The sequence below is a fragment of the Phocoena sinus genome, chromosome 18, assembly GCF_008692025.1.
Source record: "Phocoena sinus isolate mPhoSin1 chromosome 18, mPhoSin1.pri, whole genome shotgun sequence".
Classification (NCBI taxonomy): Eukaryota; Metazoa; Chordata; class Mammalia; order Artiodactyla; family Phocoenidae; genus Phocoena; species Phocoena sinus.
In genome coordinates, this window is record NC_045780.1 from 46,994,677 (window position 1) to 47,020,131 (window position 25,455).

The 25,455-nt window shown below is 39.4% G+C and overlaps 2 protein-coding genes across 4 annotated transcripts in view; one reads left to right on the plus strand and one right to left on the minus strand.

Annotated features, from left to right (window-relative positions):
• Positions 1-16,576, minus strand: MZT1 (mitotic spindle organizing protein 1). The gene is made up of 3 exons (XM_032611378.1): positions 16,362-16,576; positions 7,451-7,596; positions 1-2,895 (listed from the first exon to the last, which is right to left on the minus strand). The coding sequence occupies exons 1-3, from the start codon at positions 16,426-16,428 to the stop codon at positions 2,872-2,874; spliced, it is 237 nt and encodes a 78-aa protein (XP_032467269.1). The 5' UTR covers positions 16,429-16,576; the 3' UTR covers positions 1-2,871.
• BORA (BORA aurora kinase A activator) overlaps positions 16,166-25,455 on the plus strand; it is a 24,732-nt gene continuing 15,442 nt past the window's right edge. Inside the window, exons 1-4 of one of the 3 annotated variants that reach the window (XM_032611375.1) lie at positions 16,166-16,335; positions 17,756-17,923; positions 19,622-19,728; positions 22,787-22,832. In XM_032611375.1, coding sequence (XP_032467266.1) covers positions 16,198-16,335; positions 17,756-17,923; positions 19,622-19,728; positions 22,787-22,832 — 459 coding nt within the window. In that variant the 5' untranslated portion in view covers positions 16,166-16,197. The other 2 variants (XM_032611376.1, XM_032611377.1) reach the window with 2 other exon arrangements.

The following is a 25,455-nucleotide window of genomic DNA, read 5'->3' on the forward strand; positions in this document are numbered from 1 at the left end:
TGGCTTAAACAACAGACATTTATTTTCTCACAGTTCTGGAGGCTGAAGTCCCAGATCAGGTTCCTGGGCATCTTGTTTTCTTCTGAAGCCCCTTTCCTTGGGTTGTAGATGGCCGTCTTCTTGATGTGTCCTCACATGGCTTCTTCTGGGCGCATGCACCCCCCATTGTGTCTCTCTGTGTGTCCAAATTTCCTGTTCTTGTAAGGGTTGTAGTCAGCTTGGATTAGTTCTCACCCTAAAGACCTATTTTTAACTTAATCACCTCTTTAAAGGCCCTACCTCCAAATACGTCACACTCTGAAGTATGGAGGTTAGGGTTTCAACGTACAGATTTGGGAAAACACAATTCACCCCAAGGTTTCCTAACAGAGATCCCAACTGTCACTTAAACCATGTCTAAAAAGATTTTGGCTCTATTGTTGAGGAAGGTGTTAAAGTGAATGTTCTTAACGTCACTGAACTGTACACTGGTCAAAATGGAAAAATTTATGTTGTGTATATTGTACTACAATAAAAAATGTGGTTAGTGTGAGAAACTAAACTTTTAATTTTAATTAATTTAAATATAAGTTTAAAAATATACAGCATGTTTGAAACATGTATGTAAATTTCATAATGTCCACTATGTAAAGTTCTTATTTGAAATATAGAAAAATATAATCTCATATATTTGAAATGCCAACTTTGTTTTCAAGCCTGGAGAAATGTTATAGCTATATGCTTTCATTACCAGGGGAAAAGTACTCCATTTTACCACCTCAAGACTAATTTGAAATTGTAAATTATAAAGCCTACCTTTAAACAGTCTTCAATCACACATAACAAATAAGCATCTAAATATTTACCAAATACCTATAGAAACACAAGCTGAATTCATAGAAGCGTATTTTAAATCAGAAGTACATGCCGATACCACCAAAATGGTTTTATTTTTGACACTGCCAACATGCACAACAATGGATTACTTTGGTTTCCTTAAACATTACTTAAGTACGCATTAGAAATATATGTTTACATTTAAGAAATGTAACACATTAAGAAAGTCCTCTATAAACATAACTCCTTCTCAGTATATTTTCCTGCTTTGTTTCACACATAAATAACATAATCTACAAAGTCATAAATAAAACTATTAACTCTTATGACCTAAAAGTATATACAAATTTTGGAACTTGACAAGAATGTCCTTTTTCTGATTGTATATAAATAACAACATGCAGTATTGGCAATACTTTTTAATTAAATGAATGACTTATAATCAAAACTTTTATTGTCTCCCAACCAGTTCTCCCCATAATAGACCTTCAGTGCACTTGGTAAAGATGTCATGTATTTAAAAAGTCAAAGTGGTCAAAAGACTAGATTTTTAAAATAGAACAGAAGGTTGCCATTAAATATTATTAAGCCTTATTAAAATCACTTTGGTTTGCCTGAAGAACAAAAAATGCTACCAAAGAGTATATGCTTGTACTATCAGTTTTTAAAAAAATTTTTGGCTGCACCCTGCAGCATGTGGGATCTTAGTTCCCCGACCAGAGATCAAACTCGCACCCCCTACATTGGAAGGTGGAGTCTTAACCACTGAACGGGATTTCCAGGGAAGACCCTATACTATCATTTAAATGGAAGCTAACAAAGTCTTTAAAAATCAGATTAAATTTGTATTAGTCTTGGGAAAAGTATTCCACTGAGATTCTGTTACAGGAACAGAATCCATGCTATCCTAAGTTTTCTAAAATTTATTTTGAACCATCACTTCAATTAGTTAAAACTTTCAGGGTAAAAATAATGACACACAAAAATGATCTTAGAAAGGCATATTTAGAATTCCTGATACAGAACACTTGATTATTTGGTTTTTGTTTAATGACTGGAAACCTTTATTCCTTCAGAAAATAATTAACATTATTTGTTGAGTGACACCATCTATTTAGTGATTAACTAGATAACCACTCAAGGTATATTAAGTAAGCACTCAAATTATTTTTATGTAACAAAAGTAAAAAAGACTTTTCATGTTGGAATTGTTTCATTATGCATTATTATTTTTAAGGCCGTGATTTACAGAGTATAAAAATTAGAAAGAAAAATATTTATTTATTAATAAGAATTAATATTCTCTATTAATATTCTCACTAAATTTAAATGATTCAAATGATAAATAATAGTAAACTAAGCACTGTCATTACTTTTAAAATCTAAGTTTCTAAGTTTCATTTTTCAATCAATACAAATATGATCTGCTTCACAATATTAACTGCCAGTCAAACTTTATGTTTTAAAAAACTAAATATTCTTTGTTAAAGAGCAGTTTACAACAAGTGTTTTTCCATGCTCTTATAAAAAACAAGATTCTGATATGCATAATGAATCTAAGTCAAAATCCACAACTGGTAGCCGAAATTGTCAACTTCCAGCCTAATACAACATAAATCCACAGTTATTTCGCATAAACAATTCAAAATTAAAGTTTATAATGGAAATGTCAACAAGTCATAACTACAACATTACTACTGAAGGGTTCCACTATACTTCAACCAGGCACAGCAGATGTGCACATCTGATAGACAGACTGCTTAGAAAATTAAAGCTATCCGAGCTATAAATAAGGAACACATAAATATGAACACAGCAGTGCCAAAGCATTAGAACTGTTAAAAAAAAAAAAAAGATGTGGTGTAAACACAACTGATAGTTTTCTCCATAAGCCACTTTCACTGATTTATAAAGCTATGGTTTTATAATTCTTTTAAAAAGGACAACGTTTCCACATTGCTACATGCAGTGATTTCATTGTACATTCTTAACTACAATGCCATCTTCAATCCTCTTGCAGAGCTTGACATATCTCACCAGGATTTCTTCAGAAAGTCAGCTTGTCATATTTTCAGCAGCCTAGAACAAGAAAGTATGATTCATTATAATAAAACCATGGAAAAAGAGACACCATGGAAATAAATTTGTCAATACTGCACTGTTATTAACAAACAACTCCTCCCCCACATATACCAAAGAACTTTTATCAGGATAATGCATTGGTTTTCACTTTTTGCAGTACATTCTTTGAACTACCTTTTGAACTGATTGCTAGGCTAACAGTAGCATTCAAATTGCATTACATACAAAAATCTCTTCCTATGCTGCCTCCTTATTCTCTTTCAAACTCCAGCATAGGTGAACAAAAATTCTTATAGTTGTGGAAGATGTATATTAAATAAATCCTCTTCCACTGGAATTTCAGAAATGTACTGATGAAAGGCTATGATACCTTTTGTTTTTATCAACAGGGTTATGAGACAACACTAAGCCAGGGAATGTTCCCAGGCTATAGTCCACTGACCCAGTTCTAATCACCATTTTCATCCTTTCTTAAATAGCAGGCTCAGATATTTTTTAGAACTTACTGTAGGTAGAAACTTAACAGTTAACAACTCTGATGTCAGAGGGTCTGAGTTCAACTCCCAACTCAACTACTTGTAAGTCCTGAGAGAAGTAAGTTAGTCACCATAGCTTCAGGTTCCTTAGCGGTAAACTACTACTAGCTGTAATACACATCCCTGTTGTGATTATAGAGGAAACAATGCAAGGAAAGCCTTTGGTGCACTGAGTTTGGCAAAAGGAAAAGTACTCATAAATATTAGCTATTCTTATTGTATTATTCAGTTATTCTTCTGTCATATGAAAGCAACAGTCGTGAGTTAAAATACAGAAAATCTGAATAGTTTTTATAATTATTTAAAATTTTTGATTAAAAAAATCAGAAACCTTACATGTATATCTGACAAAAAGTTTATTTCAAAAATATTTAAAGAAAGACTACCCACAAAGAAAAGGACAGACAACCCCGGAAAATGGGCAAGCTACACGAAAAGATATCTCACAAAAGAAAATGGCCAAAAAACATGTGAAAACACATTCAACCTCACTGGTACTCAGAGAAATGCCAATAAAATGACAAATTCATGAACACCTACCAGAACAACTAAAATTAAAAAGACTCACAATAATAAGTGTTGGCAAAGATGTGAAGCAAGGGAAATTCATATGCTGCTGGTGGGGATATAAATTCATACAACTACTTTAGTAAAGTTTCACATTACCTCTTCAAGTGGAAGCTACACATAAGCTATGATCCAGCAATTTTACTTCTAGATACCCACCCAACAGAAATGCTCACATACATGCAACAGGAGACATGGAGAACTAAGCTAACAGCAGCACATTTGTAATGGCTCCCGACTGGAAGCAACCTAATATCCATTCATAGTAGGAAGGATAAATAAGTTATAGTATATTTGTACAAAGAAACATGGTTATTACAGTGAAAGGGAATGCACTCCAGCTATACTCAACAGAAATGAACCTCATAAACATAATGTCAAATGAAATAACCCAGTAAAAATACTGTGCTGGCATTGTTCATAATAGCCAAAAAGTGGGAACAACCCAAATGCCAATCAACTGATGAATGGATAAAATGTGGTATATCCATACAATGGAATATTATTTGACAATAAAAAGAAATAAAGTACTGATACATGCTACGACATGGAGGGATCTTGAAAACATTATGCTAAGTGAGAGAAGCCAGAGACAAAAGGTCACAAGTTATATGAAATGTGTGGAATAGACAAAGCCATAGAGACAAAGTGGATTAATGCTTCCTAGGGGTTGAGAGAAAGGGAGAATGGAGAATGACTACTAATGGGTGTAAGGTTTCTTTTGGGGGTGATTAAAATGTTCTACACTTAATTGTGATGGCTGTACAACTCTGTGAATATACTAAAATCTATATAAATTTTACACTTAAAAAAAGAACGGTGCTGCAAGATTCCATTTATATCAAGTTCAAAAATCTTACGAAATGAAACTGGTGTTTAGAGATCCATGCTTAGTCAGTAAAATTGTTAAAAGAAAGTATCTACCATAAAAATCAGGACAGTAGTTACTGGAGTGGGTAGTGGAAAAGAGAGGTTAGTGATGGGGGAGCATAAGGGAACTTTTAGGATGCTGGCAATGAGAATTGTATAGGTATTCTCTTTATGATAAATTTTTGCTCTGTAAATGTGTCTTGTTTACCTTTTTGTGCCAGATTTAATAATGAAAAAGTTTTAAAAAGCACAAAACCAATGACCCAAATTATTGGAACTTATTGGAGAGTAACTTAATCTGAGATGGGTAAGCTACAGGTTTTATACGCCTACATCCTCAAAGGAAAGGATAGAGAGAAGCTATTTTGTCCTTGGACAAGGTTTACGAGGGACTGACTTGAAGTTTCAGTATTCATGGTGAGTGAGTGCTACATAAACATGGAAATAAAAATCGTGAGATTTTAAAATCATAGTGTGTGCAAGCAAGAGAGGGAACACAATGCTTTTCCTGTTTCCAGTCTCAGCAATTAAAAGGTGGTGAATGTGGGGCTTCCCTGGTGGCGCAGTGGTTGAGAGTCTGCCTGCCGATGCAGGGGACACGGGTTCGTGCCCCGGTCTGGGAAGACCCCACATGCCACGAAGCAGCTGGGCCCGTGAGCCATGGCCGCTGAGCCTGCGCATCCGGAGCCTGTGCTCCGCAACGGGAGAGGCCACAACAGGGAGAGGTCCGCGTACCACAAAAAAAAGAAAAAAAAAAAAAGTAAAAAAAGGTGGTGAATGTGAATTTGAAAAACAGTGGTCCTCTGGGTCCATGTTGGCAGTCCAGCCCACTGGCCTCAGCAGTTCCTGGCCTCTGAGCCACTCTCCCCTCTTTTTTTTTTTTTTTTTTGCGGTACACGGGCCTCTCACTGTTGTGGCCTCTCCCGTTGCGGAGCACAGGCTTCGGACGTGCAGGCTCAGCGGCCATGGCTCACGGGCCCAGCCGCTCCGCAGCATGTGGGATCCTCCCGGACCGGGGCACGAACCCATGTCCCCTGCATCGGCAGGCAGACTCTCAACCACTGCGCCACCAGGGAAGCGCTCTCCCCTCTTCTTGAAGGATGAGCATACATTCACAGCCACGTAGCTCCAAAGCCAGTTCCTGCCTGTGCAATCCCAGAAGTCTGGCAGCTTTCCTTCATTTCATCCCGTACTGGCTCCTTTCCGTCCAAGCTGGCATGGTTTCGTGCTGAGATGGTGGACTGCATCTGAGTCACACAACCTAATCTCTTCACCAAAAGGTTGTCCAGCCACACTCTCGGCCTTCTTTCCAGAGCATGCTACCTGGGTAAGCTGAGAACTTCCCAAAGCAAGTGCTGGTTGATTTTTGCTTATCAGTTCCTTCCTCAATTTCTCATTTCTCCTACATTTTACTGTAAGCAGCAAGGAGAAATAAGGCTGCACCTTCCATACTTTGGAAATTTCCCCAGCAAACATCCAAGTTATTGCTTACAAGTTTTGTTTTCCTTTCAACAGCAGAACATAATTCAGCCAAGTGCTCTTTATACCGAGGATGGCCTTCCCCTCCAGTGTCCAATAACTAATGTTCCTCGTTTCCATCTGAGACCTCACCAGAAGCACCTTTCATGTTCATATTCTAGCAAGATTCTGTTCATAGCGATATATGTATTCTCTGAGATGACTGAAGTTCTTCTCTCTTCTTTCTGAGCTCTCACCAGAATCACCTATAACACCTACAGTCACCTACAACAGTGTCTTCAAGGCAATCTACGCTTTTTCTATCATGCATCTTAAAACTTGCCAATCTCTATCCATTACCCAATTCCAAAGCCACTTCCACATTTTTAGCTATTTCTTACAGCAGCACCCCACTCCCCAGTAGTGAATCTGTATTAGATTTTTAGGGCTGCCGTAACAAAGTACCACCAACTGGGTGGCTTAAAACAACAGAAAAGTATTCTCTCATAGTTCTGGAGGCAGAAGTCCAAAATCAAGGTGTCAGCACGGCCATTCTCTCTCTGAAGGCTCTAGCAGAGCACCCTTCCTTGCCTCTTAGCTTCTGGTGGCTGCCAACAATCCTTGGCCTTCTTTGGCTTGTAGACGCCATCACTCCAATCTCTGCCTCTGTTATCACCTGGCATTCTCCCCCGTGTCTGTGTCGTCACATGGTGTGCGCTTTGTATATATGTGTCCAAATTTCCCTTGTCTTTTTAAGAACATTGGTCTTTAATCCATTATGATTTCATCTCAATTTGATTATACCTACAGATACACTGTTTCCAAATAAGGTCATAGTCACAGGTGGTGGACTTAAGCATATCTTTTTGGGAGTAGACACTATTACCCACAATACAAGGAGAATTCTAAACACAACTGGAAACTTCTAAGAAAATGCAACATGGTCCAGATAGCAGCAAATTTTGTGATCTGCAGATATGCTACAAAGCTCCTGGCCGTCAGAATTTCTCCTGATGATGATAGATGCTAGCTTAATCATGTTTAGAATGTTTCACATAACTTCATCATTAATCATTTAACAAAAGCATCTGTACTTAGAGAGTTAATATACAAATCTCTACCTTTAATGCTTCAGCGGCCTTGCGAAGTTCCTTAATAACTGATGATAAAGCTTCTGGGTTAATTCCTTGCTCACAGAGCCGTACACATATAGACAGAGTTTCCATATCTAATCCAGTATTCAAAATTCTTGAAATCTCAAGCAGAACTGTAAAAAGACAGAAAATTTTAAAAACAAAATCTTATAACATTTTAAAACATGCACATTAATACTTCTGTTTTTAATTCATGTAATACTGCATAATACCAGAGAACTAGCATAACATCCCTAGATTTGGAAACTGGCATGTAATACTGTCTTCCCCTTACCTAGCTCTAGAAACTTAAAAATAAATTTACATCCTCCCTCCACAAAACTGCTTTCTACATCTTGGTTTACATTCTACCACTCATTGAATATCTATCTAAAATTCATATATCATAATCAAGATTATTCTGAACATTTGTCCACTTTTTAGTATTCTTTTACAATGTAATTTAATTAGTCATGTTACATTCCATTTTATGGAAACATTATACATTACTTAACCACTGCTATTTTGTTAGATGGTCTCATGTTTCCCCCATTAAAATAATATTGTAATAAGTATCTGCACATAGTAACTTAATTTTATCAGAATAAATTCCTAGAAGTGGAACTGCTCAGTCAGTAAAATACCATTTAGATTCTGATTTGAATTGTATGAAAACACATTATTTTGGGATGAATGAACACGTTAATAATATTAAGCCATCCATTAACTTAAGTCTAGGTCCTTCTGAAAACTTTTACAATATTCATGATGTTCATGATATGGGCCATTCCCACTTTTTCATACCTTACATTCATTTTCATCTCTAGTTCAATTTGAGTCTTTTAAAAAACCTTTATCTTCCATTCCTCTACTTAACTTTTTGAACACATGGACTACCGTTCTAATGTCTTCATCTGCTAATCCTAACATCTGTGTCAACTGTGGGTCTGTTTCAACAGATTAAAATTTCCTCCTCATCATGGGTCATATTCTTCTGTTTTGCACACCTAATAATTTTTGATTGGATGCCAGACATTGTGAATTTTACCTTGGTGGGTGCTGGATATTTCTGTATTTCTATACATATTCTCAAGCTTTGTAATGAGATACGGTTATAAACAGTTTGATCCTTTGGGATCCTCTAAGATTCATTAGTCAGGACCAGAGTCCCATTTAGCATAGGGCTAATTAATACCACACAATGTCTTGTGAATTATGAAGTTTTCCACTCTGGCTAGTAGACACAGGCTCTATCCCCAGTTCTGTGGAGCCCTTTAATTCTTTCAAATGGCTCTTTCCCCAGCTTTCTGGGTACTTTCCTTGCACATGTGATCAATGCTATGCTGAGTACTTGAGGGAGACCCCTCTGCGGATCTCCAGAATTCTCTCTGGGTGCAGGCTCTTTCCTCTCAGGTACTCTGTCCTGAAAACTCTACCTGCCTTGGTCTCCCTGAACCCTAAGCTGCTGCTCAACTCAGGGTGCCCCCTGGGTGCTGCCTGAGTTACTCCCCTCCCCCCACTGCATTGTGGCCTGAAAACTCTGAAGGTAGGAAGCTGGGGCAGCTATCTGGCTCACTTCGTTTGTTTCCTGCCTCTCAGGAATCACTGTCCTTCCTTGCCTGATGTCCAGTGTCTTGAAAACCATTGTTCTGCATGTTTTGCCTGGACTCTGTTGGTTGTTTCAGGTAGGAAGGTAAATCCAGTCCCTGTTACTCTATCTTGGCTGGAAGCTGACAGCCCTTTCCGTTTTCATTTCTTCAGTTTTGATATTCCAACATACTTTGCTTTTCAGTTGTATTCAGGCTGTTATTCATGTTATCTGCTGAATTTATTTCAATAACTCTATTTTAAGATTTCTAATTTCCCCCCATAATCACATGTTCTGGTTTCACAACTAAACGCTTATTTATAACCACTACTTATTTTGTGGCTGTTGTTTCTGCCTTTACCTACTGGAGGCTATATGTTTTTATCTTTAGCCATTTTTGAGATTTCTGTTTTCTGCTTCACATAGAAACAAGCAGCAAAAGAGAGTGGTTAAGAGTGTGCTCTCCAGAGGCAGACAACCTGGGTTCATTTTCCACTTTCATTACTTACTAGGCAAGATAACTGCTCTGTGCCTTTCTTTCATTATTCTAGAAAATGGGGATAATGATAGTACTTACTTTATAGGACGGTTGTGAGGATTGAAGGACGCACATATGTTTGGCATATGACAGTGCTCAATAAAAGGGTCAGCTGTTACTACTACTTTCTCTCACTTTCCCCTTTTTTTCATTTTCATGTTAGTTGTTTATTTTTGTTTTTCATCTACCTTAGGTGCTCTGTGACTTTTGGCGGAAAGCTCATCTTCCACAGGAGGTTTTTCTTGGACATCCTTGGCTGTTCTTGAATGGGTGGTCTCACACTGGCTTCAGCCCTCTGGAAGCATCCTGACTCCAGACCCACAAGACACATGGATGATGCTTCTCAATCCCTGGCCTGGCAGATGGCACAATTTGGGCCCCCGGCTTCACTCAGGCAGGGCAGTATCCTTCCCCCCGTTTCATTCCCAACCCCCTGCTATGGTTCCCATCTGCTCTGTTCTTTGGGGGGAACCTCTCTCTTTCTAATCAACGGAGACTTCCTTTTCTCGTTTTTGAACATGGTTATGCTGACCATTGTATTTCAATGTTATTTCCTGTCATTTTTATATGCTTGGAGCAGAAAGTTGCAGCAAGTGCTCAATCATCATTAATTTTGATAGTGAATGATCAATTTCTTTAATTTTTTGTTTGGATTGTTTTCATAAATGGATTTCCACCTCACTCATGCATATTCTGAGTGGTTAGTGCCAATACTCTAGGACATTACTTATTTTTATTTTGTAGCTAGCCACCTTAACAAATCTACTGAAGCTTCTAACAGTTTTTCTATTGATTCTCTTTTGTTTGCTACTCAGATAATCATTTGACCTACAAATAACAGTTTCATGTCCTTTTTGTTTGTTTGTTTGTTTGTTTGCGGTACATGGGCCTTTCACTGTTGTGGCCTCTCCCATTGCGGAGCACAGGCTCCAGATGCGCAGGCTCAGCGGCCATGGCTCACAGGCCCAGCCGCTCCGCGGCATGTGGGATCTTCCCGGACCGGGGCACGAACCCGTGTCCCCTACATCAGCAGGCGGACTCTCAACCACTGCGCCACCAGGGAAGCCCTCAGGTCCTTTTTGATAGTCTTTTTTCCCCTATCCTGTGCTATTCGTAAATTTTCATATCAATATTTTAAAAAGGTACTGAAAGCAGGTATTTTCAATTTTATTTAAAATGCACATAACATTAATGTTAAGGATGGTGCTGGTTTCGTGCAGCTATATTTTATCATGTTAAAAATGTACAGTTTTCTTTGGCTAAGACTTTAAAATCAGAAAAAAAAAATTTGAGTCTTATTGATAACTTTTCATCAAACACTGAAATGACCAGGCAGCTTTTCTCCTCTGACCTTGTGAGGGAATACATTATTATTGACAGACCACATTCACAGCTGAAGAACACTGAGCTTGGGGAATCTCAACTTTTACAATAAGCCCACAGCAAGTCTGCTTTTTATCTGGAGGTAGATGTTACTTCATCCCTCATTGCTACTCACTGTCAACACAACCGGAACAGCAGGAGGAGAGAGCAGTCAGGGCCTTGCATTCTGGGCAAACAGAGCTCAGGGCTCATGGAAGACGGCATTCCCTAGAGTGGCACTGCACGACTTCAGAGGCTGGGTTAAAAAGGCAACAGAGCTCTCTCCAGGCTCTCTCTTGAGACATTCCTCCTTGGAACCAGCCTCCAAGTGTGAAGAAACCCACATGTTCCAGACAGCAGCCCCTGCTGAGGGCCCAGCTAACAGGAGCATCAACCAACAGGTATGTGAGTAAGCTCTGAGATGACTCCAGACTCAGCACTGTCTGATGGCAATGCACAAGACACTCTCGGGGAGAACTACCTAGAGCAGCGGTCCTGAACCTAACCTTTTTGGCACCAGGGGCCGGTTTTGTGGAAGACGATTTTTCCACCAGGGGGAGGGGGATGGTCAGGCGTTAAAGCAAGCGATGGGGAGCAGCAGGTGGAGCTTCACTTGCTTGCCCGCCGCTCCCCTCTTGCTGTGCGGCCCGGTTCCTAACAGGCCGCGGACGGGGAGCGGTCCACGGCCCGGGGGTTGGGGACCCCTGATCTAGATGAGCTTGGGCAACACCCAGGACTGTGAGAGAAAAGTAACTGTTGTGGTTTTAGACCCCCAAGTTTGGGGTGGTTTGTTACAGGGCAACAGACAACTACAACCCACATTCTGACTCTCTTCCAACTGTGTCATCATCTCTCCAGTTCTCTCTCAAATTCTCCTCTCTCCAGTTTTCTCCTCTCTCCAGTTTTCTCCTCATGGTAGACCCTCATCTATAAATGCTATAGTTTTATTTATATTTTTATAAATATTTTATACTTTATTTATATTTTTATTACTCCTGACTTCATGCCTTTGTTCATGCTTTTCTCTTCCCTGCATTCAACTCCACGTTGTCTTTCAGGGCCATCTCAGTACTAGTATTTCTTCCGTTAAGCTTTCTTTAAAAGTCACTTTGATCATTACATCCTAACTTCACATACTGTCTGTCATCAGTCAATAAATATTTCTGTAGTGTCTACTGTATAATTGGTACCTGTATATATTTTGTGCCTACTATGCTACTGCTGGAAATGTAGTTGTGGACAAAACAGATATGGTCCCAGTCCTCATGGACAGTACAGTCTAAAAGAGCCATACGTTAAAACAACAACTGATTCCAGTTATGACAAGTAAAATGACGGAAAAGGACAGCATACTTCCAAAACAAATTACAAGGCATCTTACTTAGCTGTGAAGGACACAACTTAGGAAAGACTTGTCTGAAGAAGTGACAAGTAAGCTTAGACTTCGAGGATGACTAGAAATCAACCTGGCTAATGTAGAGGCAGGAGGACGGGCAAAGACTGGGAGCCAAGAAAACAGACTGTGCATGAGGTCTTACACTGGGGAGACCTTGGTAAATTCACAGATTGAAAGGCTCATGTGAAGGCTGTGTAATTAAGGGGGCTGAATACGTGTAAAATACGAGATGAGGCAGACATGAAAATCCACTAAGGCCCTATTAAAGGTTTGAGAACTTTGGGAGGCTATTAGAAGACATAAAACAGGAGTGTGACAAGATGAGATTTTTATTTTTTAAAGATTTTGGCTGCAAAACATAGAATGGATCCTGGAAGAGGGTAGAACACGTGTGGAGAGGGAGTCCAGCTAAGTTATTGCAATTACGGAGAAAAGACTGGTGGGCGGCATGGATGGGAGAGTTTAAGACAAGTGGTCAAATCTAAGATAAGTGAAGAATTGAAAAAGATTAGTGAAGAGGCGGAGGAAGGGGAGGTCTCACATGAGCAACGGGATTGATGGTGGAAGCATGGGCTATACGTTTGCTTCACTGACACTGCCCTGTACACCGTGGACTCTCTTCACTCCTTTTGCTAGTTTACTATCTGATACATAAAGTAGAACAGATGGCCTTCCGTATCCATGGGTTCCACACTGCATTCAAGCAACTGTGGATTGAAAATATTTGGGGAAAAATATTCCAGAAAGTTCCCAAAAGCAAACCTTGAATTTGCCATGAATGTGCAGGCAACTGTTTTCATAGCATTCACATTTATTAGGAATTATAAATAACTGAGAGAGGATTTAAAGTATACAATCGGATGTATGGAGGTTATATGCAAATATTCTTCCATTTTATATGATGGACTTGAGCATCCACAGACTATGGTATTAGGTGGGTGTGTGGGGTCCTGGAACAAATTCCTCTGAAAATACTGAGGAACAATTGTATTACATCGAAGCCTCTAGCAGGGAAGAGGTACATCTGAGTCACAGTTGCCAAAAAACGTAATTACTAGTAGTAAAAAATTAGGGCATAAGGAAAACTCTAGAACTTTAAGAAAATAAGAATTAGTATGAAGCTATCAACAAAGAGTATCTAAAATTTCAAAACGTTGAAAAGCAAAAGGGGCAATTAAGTACATTGGAGGAGGGAGAAAGGTAATTGAAAGAGCCTGATATTTTAAAAAGGAAATGCAGGAAGAGAATGTTGAGGATCTAAGAGAGAGTGGAGGCCCTTATGCAATAGACCCTATACTAAATCAGGGCCAGGATCAATCAGCTTCCTTTCAGAGTGATCTGTGCAGACAAATAAAGTCCACCGCTCTCCTGTCTAAAGTACCTTTATGAAAATCCTTTCATTTCACAATAAAATTACAAATATTCATAGCCGAATTCTACAACCCCTGCAAATCATCTGACATCAATTAAAATATTAAATCACTTAGCTGGCTCTAATACTGATGGGAGGCAGGTAGAAGAGGATGAGGAGAAATATACTAGATCTTGAAGGAGGGCAGTCAGACCCAAAAAGTTTTGAACATTTCAGATTGGCTCTCACAGAGAGATTTGAATACAGGTGAAACCCCACATTAACAGAATTTCAAATAATAATGGTTTTTGAGTAGGTCAGCCCAGTCCCTTGGGCAATTTAAAGTTCTGTGTCTGAGAACGAGAGTGGATGAAGGTGGGTTTATGAAATGACTACATTTAGGACATTTTCAGTTCAGTGTATGGTCAATTATTAATAGCACGTGCTCTATGTTTCCCACTGTGCCTCAATCATTACAGGCAGCATGGAAAATATTTTCATTAACTTTGCAATAAACTTCACATTTTTATGTGAAATGATTGCTTTGGACCCAATTATGGCATGATAGCAGTGATTTTCTGTAAGTCTGGAGTTCCAATGGACACGACAGGATCTAACTGCCACATTTAACAGATGTGAGCCACTGCCAACCTGGGGCCTTTCTTTCTTACCTTTTGGTTTGTGGGCAAACTGCATGTAGAGAAGCAGTGTTCTTTAATTCACATTCTCTCCGTCAATGTTGGTTTAAAAAAAAAACCTGGTCTTTCTTCACTTTTTCATGTTCTTACACTCTCTATAATCTTCATTTTACACAAAGTTCTCTCGGTGAAAATCTTGATGATGTAACCAATACAAATGATCAGTTCTCATTTCTATAACAGGAGTTCCATCAGAGAGAAAATGAGAGTTTTCTATTCAAATGGAATCCTGTGGCCATATAATTAAGGAACCTATGCACAGCTAACATAAGAAAATTGACTAGAAATCCGGCCATACATGCTCCTTCCTGTTCAGAAACCACACTGGCTTCCAAGCAAAGATAAAAGACAATAATGTTGTACACATATAGTTTCTATGTACCTATATCCACTCACAAAATAAAACTAATAAGCTGTGATACATCTAGAAGGATGGGAAAACAGGCTGAATATAATATTAACAAAATTCTATTTTTCATAAAAAGGGCAAAGCAGGTACTTGGTAAGTAAAATATTAGACGCAAAGGCTCTAATAATAAAAATAATTCTTTGAAAAGGCTGTTTTCCAGGGCAGAAAAAGCCAGAAGCTTTATCAGAAGTCCCCATAAGGGGACTTCCCTGGTGGTCCAGTGGTTAAGAATCCGTCTTGCAATGCAGGGAACGCAGGTTTGATCCCTGTTTGGGGAACTAACATCCCACATGCTGCACGGCAACTACTGAGCCTGCGCGCTCTGGAGCCCGTGAACCACAGATAGAGAAGCCCGGGCGCTGCAACGAAAGACCGGACACAGCCAAAAATAAATTAATTCAAGTCCATAAGGAGGGGCTCTAAAAGGAAGTGGAGCCTACGGTGGAGACAAAGACACGACATGAAGGCTGACACTGCTTAGTGAGAATTCCATGTTTTGACAGAGATAGAGGCCGATGTGGGTATCCCCTCGAAAGTGCAAACACCAATGTTTACCATCTATCAAACACTCATATAGAGGTGGATGCAAATAAAATGGGGACAACGAAAGCGTCTGCAAGTGGGATGACGTCTTATACACAAAAATAACACAAGAAGTATCTTTCAATGGTCACCTTCGAGATGTTTTTACCTGGCTATCTTATTTAAATATTTACAACCCTGGGAGGTAGTAAACGTGTTTTACAGAATAAAAAGCAAGCTCAAAGACGTTTAAGTAGCTTGTCCAAGCCCACCACCAGGCGTATAAAGTGGCAGGGCCGGCATAAGAGAGGAGAAAGAGAGAGGATAACTCCAAGACGCTTTTTTCCCCCTACTACTTGCGGGTACGCCTTACCCGCGTGCTCCAAGCTCCGAAACGGATAAATACGCCCACAGCCCCCCGGACACCGGCATCACCTGCTCCAAGACGAAACTGGGCAATTTTGATGAAGGGACAACTTGCTCCTCCACCGGGTATTTGAAACGCGTCTGCTTAAGTGCAAGAGACAAAGGCCGTGGGGGTGACCAAACACTCGAGGCCACTGTCCGCAAAGGGACTGCAGTCTGGGGCGCTTTCGAGGCGCCCAGGGCACTGGCTGCGGCGCGGGGTGGCGGCGAGCGCGAGGCCGATACCATAGGGGGGACGCGGGAACCCTGCGCGGGAGGGGGGCGTGGAATGAGCGCGCTGGAGGAAGGACGCGGGGAGGTGGGCGTACAGCGGGGAGAGGGCGCGGGATGTGCGCGGCGCACGGGGTTTGCCGCCGGAGGGGCGGAGCGCTCGCGGGGCTGACGTGGGTCCGCAACGACATACTCGCGACGAACTACACAGGAGCGAAGAGACGACTCTCAAAGGATGGGGCCATCAGCCCTGCAGCCCTGGCGGGTCCCTTGGGAGGATCTCCAAAGATGCCGATCTAGGCAAGAGGTGGATCAGAAGTCCTTGTGGGCCCACCCCCGCCCGAGGGCCTGGGCTCTGGGGAACCGAGGCAAGGTAAAGGGGGCGATACGGGCACTCACCGTCCATGGTTTCCCTCACCGCATTCAGATTCGCCGCCGCCGCCCCGGCGCCGCTGCTACTCGCCATGGCGGAGGCCGAGGGGGGGCGAGCGAAGGGCCTGACCCGGAAGTGGAGCGCCTTCCTTTCTCCTGGGCAATCACACTGCGCGTCCCCAGCTCACGCCGGGCAGGCTCCGCCCCTGGCTCTCCTCGCCAGCGTGAGGCTGCGTTGATTTGAATTTGGAGCCTGGTTACTCCGGGAGGAATGCGAAGCGAGGAGTTGTCATTCGAATTTACTACGCGGCCTCGATGCGATTGGCTGGTTCGCGGACAGCGGTGAGACGCGATTGGCCAGTCGCGCGCAAGGCCCGTGCTCTGGTTGGCCTAAGCGCGGAAGCGGGGAGTTAAAGAGTCTGTGCCTGTCGTGGGAGCTGGACTGGCACCTCGGAAGCGCCCTGGAGTCGCTTTGGGGGGCTTCCTATTTGTACACACCACTAGGTATGTTCTTTGTAGTTCCTGGCCTTTCCTCCTGTCTCGAATTGGAGAGCTCACGTAGCCCGGCTCTGGACCGGCCTGCACGCTCGCCTCGGGATGAGTGGAAGCTGCCAGGGAGTAGGTGCGGAAGAGGGGGCGCCAAGAAAGAGTGATCGAGTAAGGTTGGGGATGACACCGGCGTGAGTGTCCTCTTCTGTTCTTCACCTGAGGAGGCCAGCTGCAACGTCAGCCTTCCAAGGAGTGGGTTCTTTTTCTCTAGTTGTAGCCCCCCTTGACGGGAAATAATGCAGTCTCACCTTCTATCCTGGGGGTCTTAGCCTTTCGCTAAGGGTGTTTGAGAAGAGGCAACCCAAAGCGGTTAATTTCCTAGCCCTAATCAGTCATTCTTTGCTGACGGGGGCTAATGTGCAAGAAAGGCACCCGTGCACAGAGAGACCAGAGACTTCCTGGTCTCTTGTTTGCTCGCTATTCATAATTGTTTAGTAACTGCAGTTTGTTAGGGAATTGCTGGGCTATCCGAATTATGTTCAAAGTGTGTAGAGACTTGAGATAATGAATTAAAAACTGTAGGTATAAATTCTTTAGTGGAAGAAGATTTTGTGCCTATTGGAACATTTAGTTGTCTCGAAGGCGGACCTGAACTCATTCACCTTTGGTGGACTGCTGCTTACAAGCCACTTAACTTCTCTGAACTTGTTAATTCTCCTGCAAAATTATATCACTAATACTTTCCCTCTCTAGCTTTCCAGGTTATTCAGAGGATCACATTTGTGTAAGCTTATTTAAAAAAGCCCAGGAGGCTTAGGTTTTGAGTTAATTCTTTTTGTGAAATGTATGTTTGTTGAATACATTTTAGTTGTCAAAATGAACGTCTAGGGAATTTTGTACTTTTATTATACATACTTCTGATTTCTTTTTAGTTTTCTCTCTGTGCTATGGGAGATGTCAGAGAATCAAAAATGCAAATAACACCTGAAACTCCAGGAAGAATTCCTGTTTTAAATCCTTTTGAAAGTCCTGGTGATTACTCTAATCTCCACGAACAAACTGTCTCCAGTCCTTCTGTTTTTAAATCGACAAAATTACCAGTAAGTTATTCTTGACTACTGTTTCCAAACAACTTTAAATGTAATTATCTTTCTTTACAAGACAAGTGGGAAATTTATCATGGAACATACATATCTGGAATGTTATTTTTAATTGTAATGTTCATTATAATGTAGTGGTTGGGCTAAAAATAACTTAGCCGGATTTTTTTTTTTTTAGTTAGCATTTCTTTTTATTTTATTCAGTAGATAGCATGTTAGCTTCCTACAGCTGTGAGTGGTGCTAGTTACTATGGTTGATGATATGTGTACTAATCCATGATAAAGAAGAAACTACGTCATCTAATTATTCTCCAGTATTCAACAAACATTATTTGAGTGCTATTTGTCAGGTACAGTTCTTAGCTATAGAGGTTACACCTTGAACAAGTCAGGGTCATAAAACACAAATTCTCAAAGAGCTTATACTCTCATCCAGGGGTCAGCAAACTTTTTCTGTCAAGGGCCAGATAGTAAATATTTCAGGCTTTGCAACTCATCTGGTTGCTGTTACAACTAGTCACCTCTGCCTTGTATTGTAGAAGCGGCCGTTGGTAGTATGTAAACAATAAATGTGACTGTGTTCCAATAAAGCTTTATTTAGGGACAGTGAAATTTGAATTTCATTTAATTTTCACATGTCATAAATTACTAATATTCTTTTGGATTTTTGTCACCCATTCATTCTTAGCTTGCAGATTGTTTAAAAAGAAGTCAACCTCTAATGGGATAGACACAACTAAACTGGCAACTTCAAGAGAATATGTTATGTGCTATAACACAAGGATGATATGGAAGAGAACGTGCTCTTTAGGAGATTAGGGAAGGCTTCATCTCTTTAGCTTATTTTTACTGTTATTGGCTACAGTGGAGAAGTTCTTTTGAAGTCTGATCTTTTAACTTAGTAAATTATCTAGGAAACTGTAAACTGGGTGGCTGTTGATGCTAGCTACACATTCATATCAGCATGAAGCTAGTTATGCACTAGAGGAAAATTTTACAGTGATACACTTTATATTGAGTTATTATCTGACTTCATGATTTTAAATTGAATAGTATTAGTTAGTCTTAATAAAACTAACAGAATGACTGCAACTTAATCCTCAAAGCAAGAATGCATGACATCTTGGGTTTTTAGGCCTGATTTTTCAAAAATATATTCTGAATTTACAGATTAGGATTTGGATAAGTTTTTTGGTTTATTGGGTAGTTGAATATAGAAAAGCAGCACTCCTTACCACTCATAATTATTTTGAGGATCACCTATTTTATGAGCTTTTGCAGGCACTTCTGTAGTTAGGACTTTGTTTAATTTCAGTTCATTCTTGGTGAAAATAAAGACTTGATAACTCTAAGAGATTTTTAGTTTTACTTGGTCATGTTGCATCACTGATGAGTTAATTGTGTAATTTCTATACCTTTAATACTCTGTGATTTTTCTATTATTATGTAATTTAAACAATCACCCAGAGGGAAGACTTGGATATTTTAAAGAGATACAGTCAAGTCAGTTGATTTAGTGTGATTTGGTTACCATTTACCATTTAATTTAGTAGTAAAGTCAAATTTTAAAATATGAGCTGTAAGATATTTTTATATTATAACCATTCACATTAATTTTTGAAGCTGACATTTGAAGTTAGCATTTTGATGAACTATTTTAGAATACTTGTACTCATAAAATCGCTTTCTTTTGTTAAGACTCCAGGGAAATTTAGATGGTCTATTGATCAACTAGCCGTAATAAATCCTGTAGAAATAGACCCAGAAGACATTCATCGTCAAGCTTTATACTTAAGTCGTTCTCGGTAAGTTTTCCTTTTTCACACCTAAGTGTAATAACGTACTTTCAAGTGAAGAGAGATAGGAAATTCCAAGGTTGAATATTTTTATTTGTAAAGAAATCAGGGAGGAAAAATTATGATACAGATTTATCTTATCTAAATGAAGAGTGAGCTCAAAGAACTACATCCAGCAAGACACCCTTGCTAACAGTTCCAGATCTGGGTAGGAGTCCTTTTCTTTTAGACGCAGTTTCCTCCCTCTGCTACTTATGGGACACCTTTGCTTCCCCAGCACTTGGTAGAAGGAAGGTCATTTTGAAATCTGTATCTTTGTACATGATTATGACTTCTGCCATTGAATTTTTGTTTTGTTTTCCTTTTTGGTGGTATGGGATAGAGTAAAATGCTGTTTTATTACCACCTACATTTAGGGAACCTGAAAGTCCCTTTACCAAGTTAAGACACATTGAATGGAAGAGTATACATTATCAACAGAGAGAGCTTTTCTAGACATCATCCAGCTTTGACACTTGGGGATCTGATATACATTATCAGCCTAGTAGTCAGAGCAGCCCTAACTAATGCTTTTGTTGATGTGTTGTATAGATTTCCAAGTACTAGTGTGTCTTAGACTCCTGTTACTTAATGATGCCTAATGTAGTGAGACCATACACTTCTTTGAGGGAACATGCATACTTTTTGATTACCAACTGCAGTCATCTGTAATTACAAATTACAGATAGCAGTAGTCAGTAATAATTTGAGGGACTCTTTTGTTGCTGTCAGTTTTATAGTTTGATTTTTTTTTATATTTGAAATAATCAAATCCTGATATGATCAGCTTTTAATTTTTGGTACTAAGGTACATGTGTTATCAGTCTAAGATAATGAATAATTCTTTTCCCTTTAACTAGAATTTAATCACACAAAGATGTACACGTATTGAGATGCTCTTGCAAATATTTGTCTGGCTTTTCTAGCCCTTCCTCTTTTGGCTTGGTAGCTTGATGACCATCCCCTCATAATTAATTAATGCACATCCAAAGTGCTATAGCAAGGGACTAGAATGGGGATAGAGCATGAAAGATTTTAACTTAACACTAGATAATACCTTTGAGAGAGAAGGTGAAAAGAATATCTGAAAGCAAACGTGTCACGAATGAGACGAATTTTTTGTTTCACACAAACTGTGTGCTATACTTCGCCTCCTCTCTTCAGTATATTGAACCACGGACCGTCAAGAGAGATGCGTTGAACACTGTGAGGCACTGAAGCAGTACAGGAGGTTCTTCCTGCCCTGTAGTCAACAAAGTTGTGACACAGCATTTCTTTACTTACTAGTAAATCCTGTATTGTTTGAGCAGGTTTGTGAAAAGAACCTTGGTGTATTTCAGTAGATAGACCTGTAACGTAGAAGAGGGGGAAAGACCCTGATTTAATTTAACTTCCTCATGTAATTCAGTGAATGGTTATGGCTTCTACCGAGGATAGTGAGTATACTCTTAACACATGTTGATTCCTTCTTAGAAATAAACAAAGGCTTCCAGTGTCTCTTCCTCTCTAACCCAAGTTCCCTATTTCAGTGCTTTCCACCTTTTTCATGCCATGCTACACATAAAAATGAGAACTGCAAATTATCCTGGTGTAAACAAATGAGTCTGTCCATACAGGAGGTGAACAGTCCTGAAAGCTCCTCTCTGCCTTGGCCACCAGGGGTCCATTCAGGACATACCTGTAATACTGGACCCTGCATGCATCAAGGTTCCTTAGAACCTTCCATGATCAGGCTCTCCAGTATTTGGCCAAACTGATTTTCACTGCTTCTAGCCATCACTTGAATATTTCAGGTTGTTAAAGCCCTCTGATGAAGCAGCAGAAAGTTTCTGAATGAGGTATTGCTAGATCAGAGCTTACTAATACTGTACGCTGTTACTGTTATGCCCTGTCATTTTGACCTGTTTATGTCCACAATAAGATGAAGAGAACTGAGTTAGTAATCTCAGAATGGCTGTTCAAGCTGAGATATCTGGATTATCATTGTAGTCTATTTTCTCACAATTCCCTTATTTGAGAGATCTACTTGATTTTAATTTCTAATACACGTACATTATTATAAGCTTTGTTAAGCTGCAAGTTATACATGAAAAAATTTGGAGAGAGAAAAGTGTCTTACCAACTTATTGATGGTAAGCAAGTATTCTTTCTGGGAACAGATTAAAGAAGTGGGCCCTGGGAATTCTCTGGTGGTCCAGTGTTTAGTACTCCGTGCTTTCACTGCTGAGGACCCAGGTTCAATCCCTGGTCAGGGAACTAAGATCCCACAAACTGCACGGCGGCTTGGCCAAAAAAAAAAAAAAAAAAAAAAAAAGAAGTGGTCCTACAAGGCTAACTGCTGAGTCCTTGGCAAGTATATGCCTTGTGCTTGAGACCCGACAATTTATATTAAAACTTACAGCTGATAAATTTGGGGTGCTATAATTGCATAATGTATCAAGGTGGGAAAAAAAGAATTTGTTTGGACAAAGTTTTATATTTTATATTTCAAATTTTATATTGTTGATATTTCATTTCAGAATTAATAATTTTGCCTGTTTATTTAGAACTGTAAGGATGATAGTTTTTTTTCCTTTTATTTCAGAGTAAGAGTTGATTCTAAAATTACGACTATGATAAACTTGCTATAATTGAAGAAAAAGAATTTGGACAATTTTTAGATTTCTTTGGAGTGACATACTTCTTAATTTGTGGTGATTAAAGGGCAAAGTTTATTCAAATTACTTTCTTTACATTGTTAATAGTAATTTTAAAATTATATCAATGTAAGCCTTTTAAAAGAAAATATTATTCCATTCCAACTGTGAATGGAAAGGGGGGAGGTAGGCCTTACAGCACAAGGCTGAATGAATATCTAAATACTGTCATTTATGAAATGTGATAAGGTCCCAATTTTTCTTTTAAAATGAGCTTAACATTTGCCAGTTTCCAATGGGGAAAGAAACGATTTCTTTGAAAGGTTATTATTTTAAATGTTCAATCTGCTGAAGTAATGGCATGGTTATTTTTCTTCTTTATCTCTGTATAGAATAGATAAAGATGTGGAAGACAAAAGACAAAAAGCCATTGAAGAGGTAACTTAAAACTGTTACTGATCATGAAGCTAGTTAAGCATCGATTCTGCATGCACAGCACCTCTAAGAGAGGAAGACTTCCTTCAGATCCTTTCCTGTCCCAGCTCCCACACCAGCCTACCCGTCCCCAGTCCCTCTCAGAGCTCCCCTAAGACCAGTGTTTTTGAGCTGTTCCAGCGCTTCTCATTGTAATGACCGGTAGAGTGCTTTTCTCCCCCAGACTGAATTCTTATTTGGCCATTATTGTGCCTGTTCATCTTTTCATTCTCACGGCCTAGCACATTTGGTCTTCCTTGTGCCTTGGATGAGCACAAACCATTGTTTCAAGTTGGAGTTTACATAGAGCAAGTTGAATATTTTCAAGCCTTGGAAGTCTAGATTGGCCTCAGTAATGGTTTTATCTTTTGTTCTTGTTAGTTCTTCGAATTTTTAAGACATAGAATGTATTTCATGAAATATAATATACTGATAAATAGAAAAAATATATCCCAAAGGTAGGTTGTTGGGTTTTTTTTTTTTTTTTTATGCGTTACGCGGGCCTCTCACTGTTGTGGCCTCTCCCGTTGCGGAGGACAGGCTCCGGACGCGCAGGCTCAGCGGCCATGGCTCACGGGCCCAGCCGCTCCGCGGCACGTGGGATCCTCCCAGACCGGGGCACGAACCCGTGTCCCCTGCATCGGCAGGCGGACTCTCAACCACTGCGCCACCAGGGAAGCCCTGGGTTTTTTTTAATAAAACTAATGAACTTAGTTTTTCACTTCTTGCTTTCTTTGTTTGCTGAACTCTTAGAGTATAAAGGATGTCTATCTAGATATTTGCTCAAAAGTCTTCATGTCATGGTAGCATTTTTTGTTTTTCCTTTTTCTCTCACTAGCCCCCTCTATTCCTTAGCTGCACTTGGATCTTCTGTACCCCAAAAGACTTCAGCTATGGCATGTTCAGAGATCCAGTGATGTGCTGGCCCCCATATTTCAGATATAGCCTATTTCTTAGGAAATTGTTTCATATGCTTTACTCCTGACAAATGTTATCTACTTCTTAATCTGTCTGATAACTTCAAAATTTTAATTCTAATCCAGTCACTTGATTCCTCCCCAGTTGAATATTCTCAGACTCTTTCCCATTTCCCAACATTTTGGGAAGTATGCTTTCTCTTTCGAATTCTCAACTTAATTTTAAAGGGAAATTCAGGAGAAAACTTAAGAAAATGAATTCAGAGTGAAGATTAGGGCCAATGTAGCAGAAGTTAATGTATCAGCAACAAATTAAATTCATACGTATGCATGTGAAATACAATAGATATATGCACATAATAAAAACAAAAACAAACTGCAAAGAAAAAATATAAAATGAAAATGAAGAGCCTTTTGTTCCCTGTCTCACTCCTTAAAAGTAATTACTGTAAAATTTCTTGAGTATACTTTCAGATTCGTGTGAGCACATGTGTGATAATAGCACGTCCTTTAAATATTTGCACATAAGTAGGATCATCATTTTTATACTGTTTTGCCTCTTACTTTTTTGCTTAATAATTTCTTAGAATTTTTTTTTTTATTATCAGCACGTACCAGTTATTAGTAAATAGCATACATAGTATTCCATTGTATGAATGTATCATAACCTAATCCAGCCCCTATTGACAGATGTGTAGGTTGTGTTCAGTGTTTTTTCTATCACAAGTAATGCTGCAGTGAACACACTTGTACATATATCTTTGTGAACTTGCTAAGTCAGAGGGTTTGTGTTTTCAGCTTTTGGTAGATTTTGCCATATTGTTTTCCCAAAAGGTTGTACCAATTTATTCTCCTGGAAACGTGATGATACTGCCTGTTTTCTCATATCTGCAATATTGGCTATTATCAAACTTCTTAATTTGTGCTAATCTTATTACTTTAAAAATTCATCTTGTTATTCGGATTTGTATCTCTTTCATTCTCAGTGAACTTATACTTTGCTTCATGAGTTTGTGGGTCTTTTATATTCCTTTTTTTCTGGGAAGTCTGTATCATCTCTGTTCCCCCTCCCCCGCTCCTTTTTTCAACATCTTTTCTTCATGTTTTCATAGGTAGTTTAGTCAAGGAAGTTAGTTCTTTGTCATAGGTATAGCAAAATATGAAGAAAATGTTCTGAGTTACCTCCAAAACATGGAGAGGGGAGGGGAAAATACTGTATTACTTACTGTATTAGGCTTGATTAATTTTATACCCAGAATGAAAGAGGAGACACATTTATCCAAATGCTGTATCTCCATTTGAGTGTACTGGCCAGTGGTGTGCTGGTAAATTAACAACAGGCCCTCTGACTGTGGGAGGAGTATGAGTTTTAGTGATTGCTGCTGTCCATAGTGTAAATACTCCAACCACGGCCAATTTCAAGTTAGTGATGTGACATCGCTGAATGGGGAAAGAAATGTAGCAGTACACCATTATATGTAAGCATTCTACCACACAGACACAAAAGACATAATTAACCTCAAGAGCATAGATGTTGGTAAATGTAGTAAAATAATTAGCAAATGATGATTTTGAGTTTTTACTACCTTTATTTTTAATATAGTTTATTTAAGTTTACATAATTTTAATATTGGCTTTGTTTGATAACTGATACACAGAATTCCTGAAAT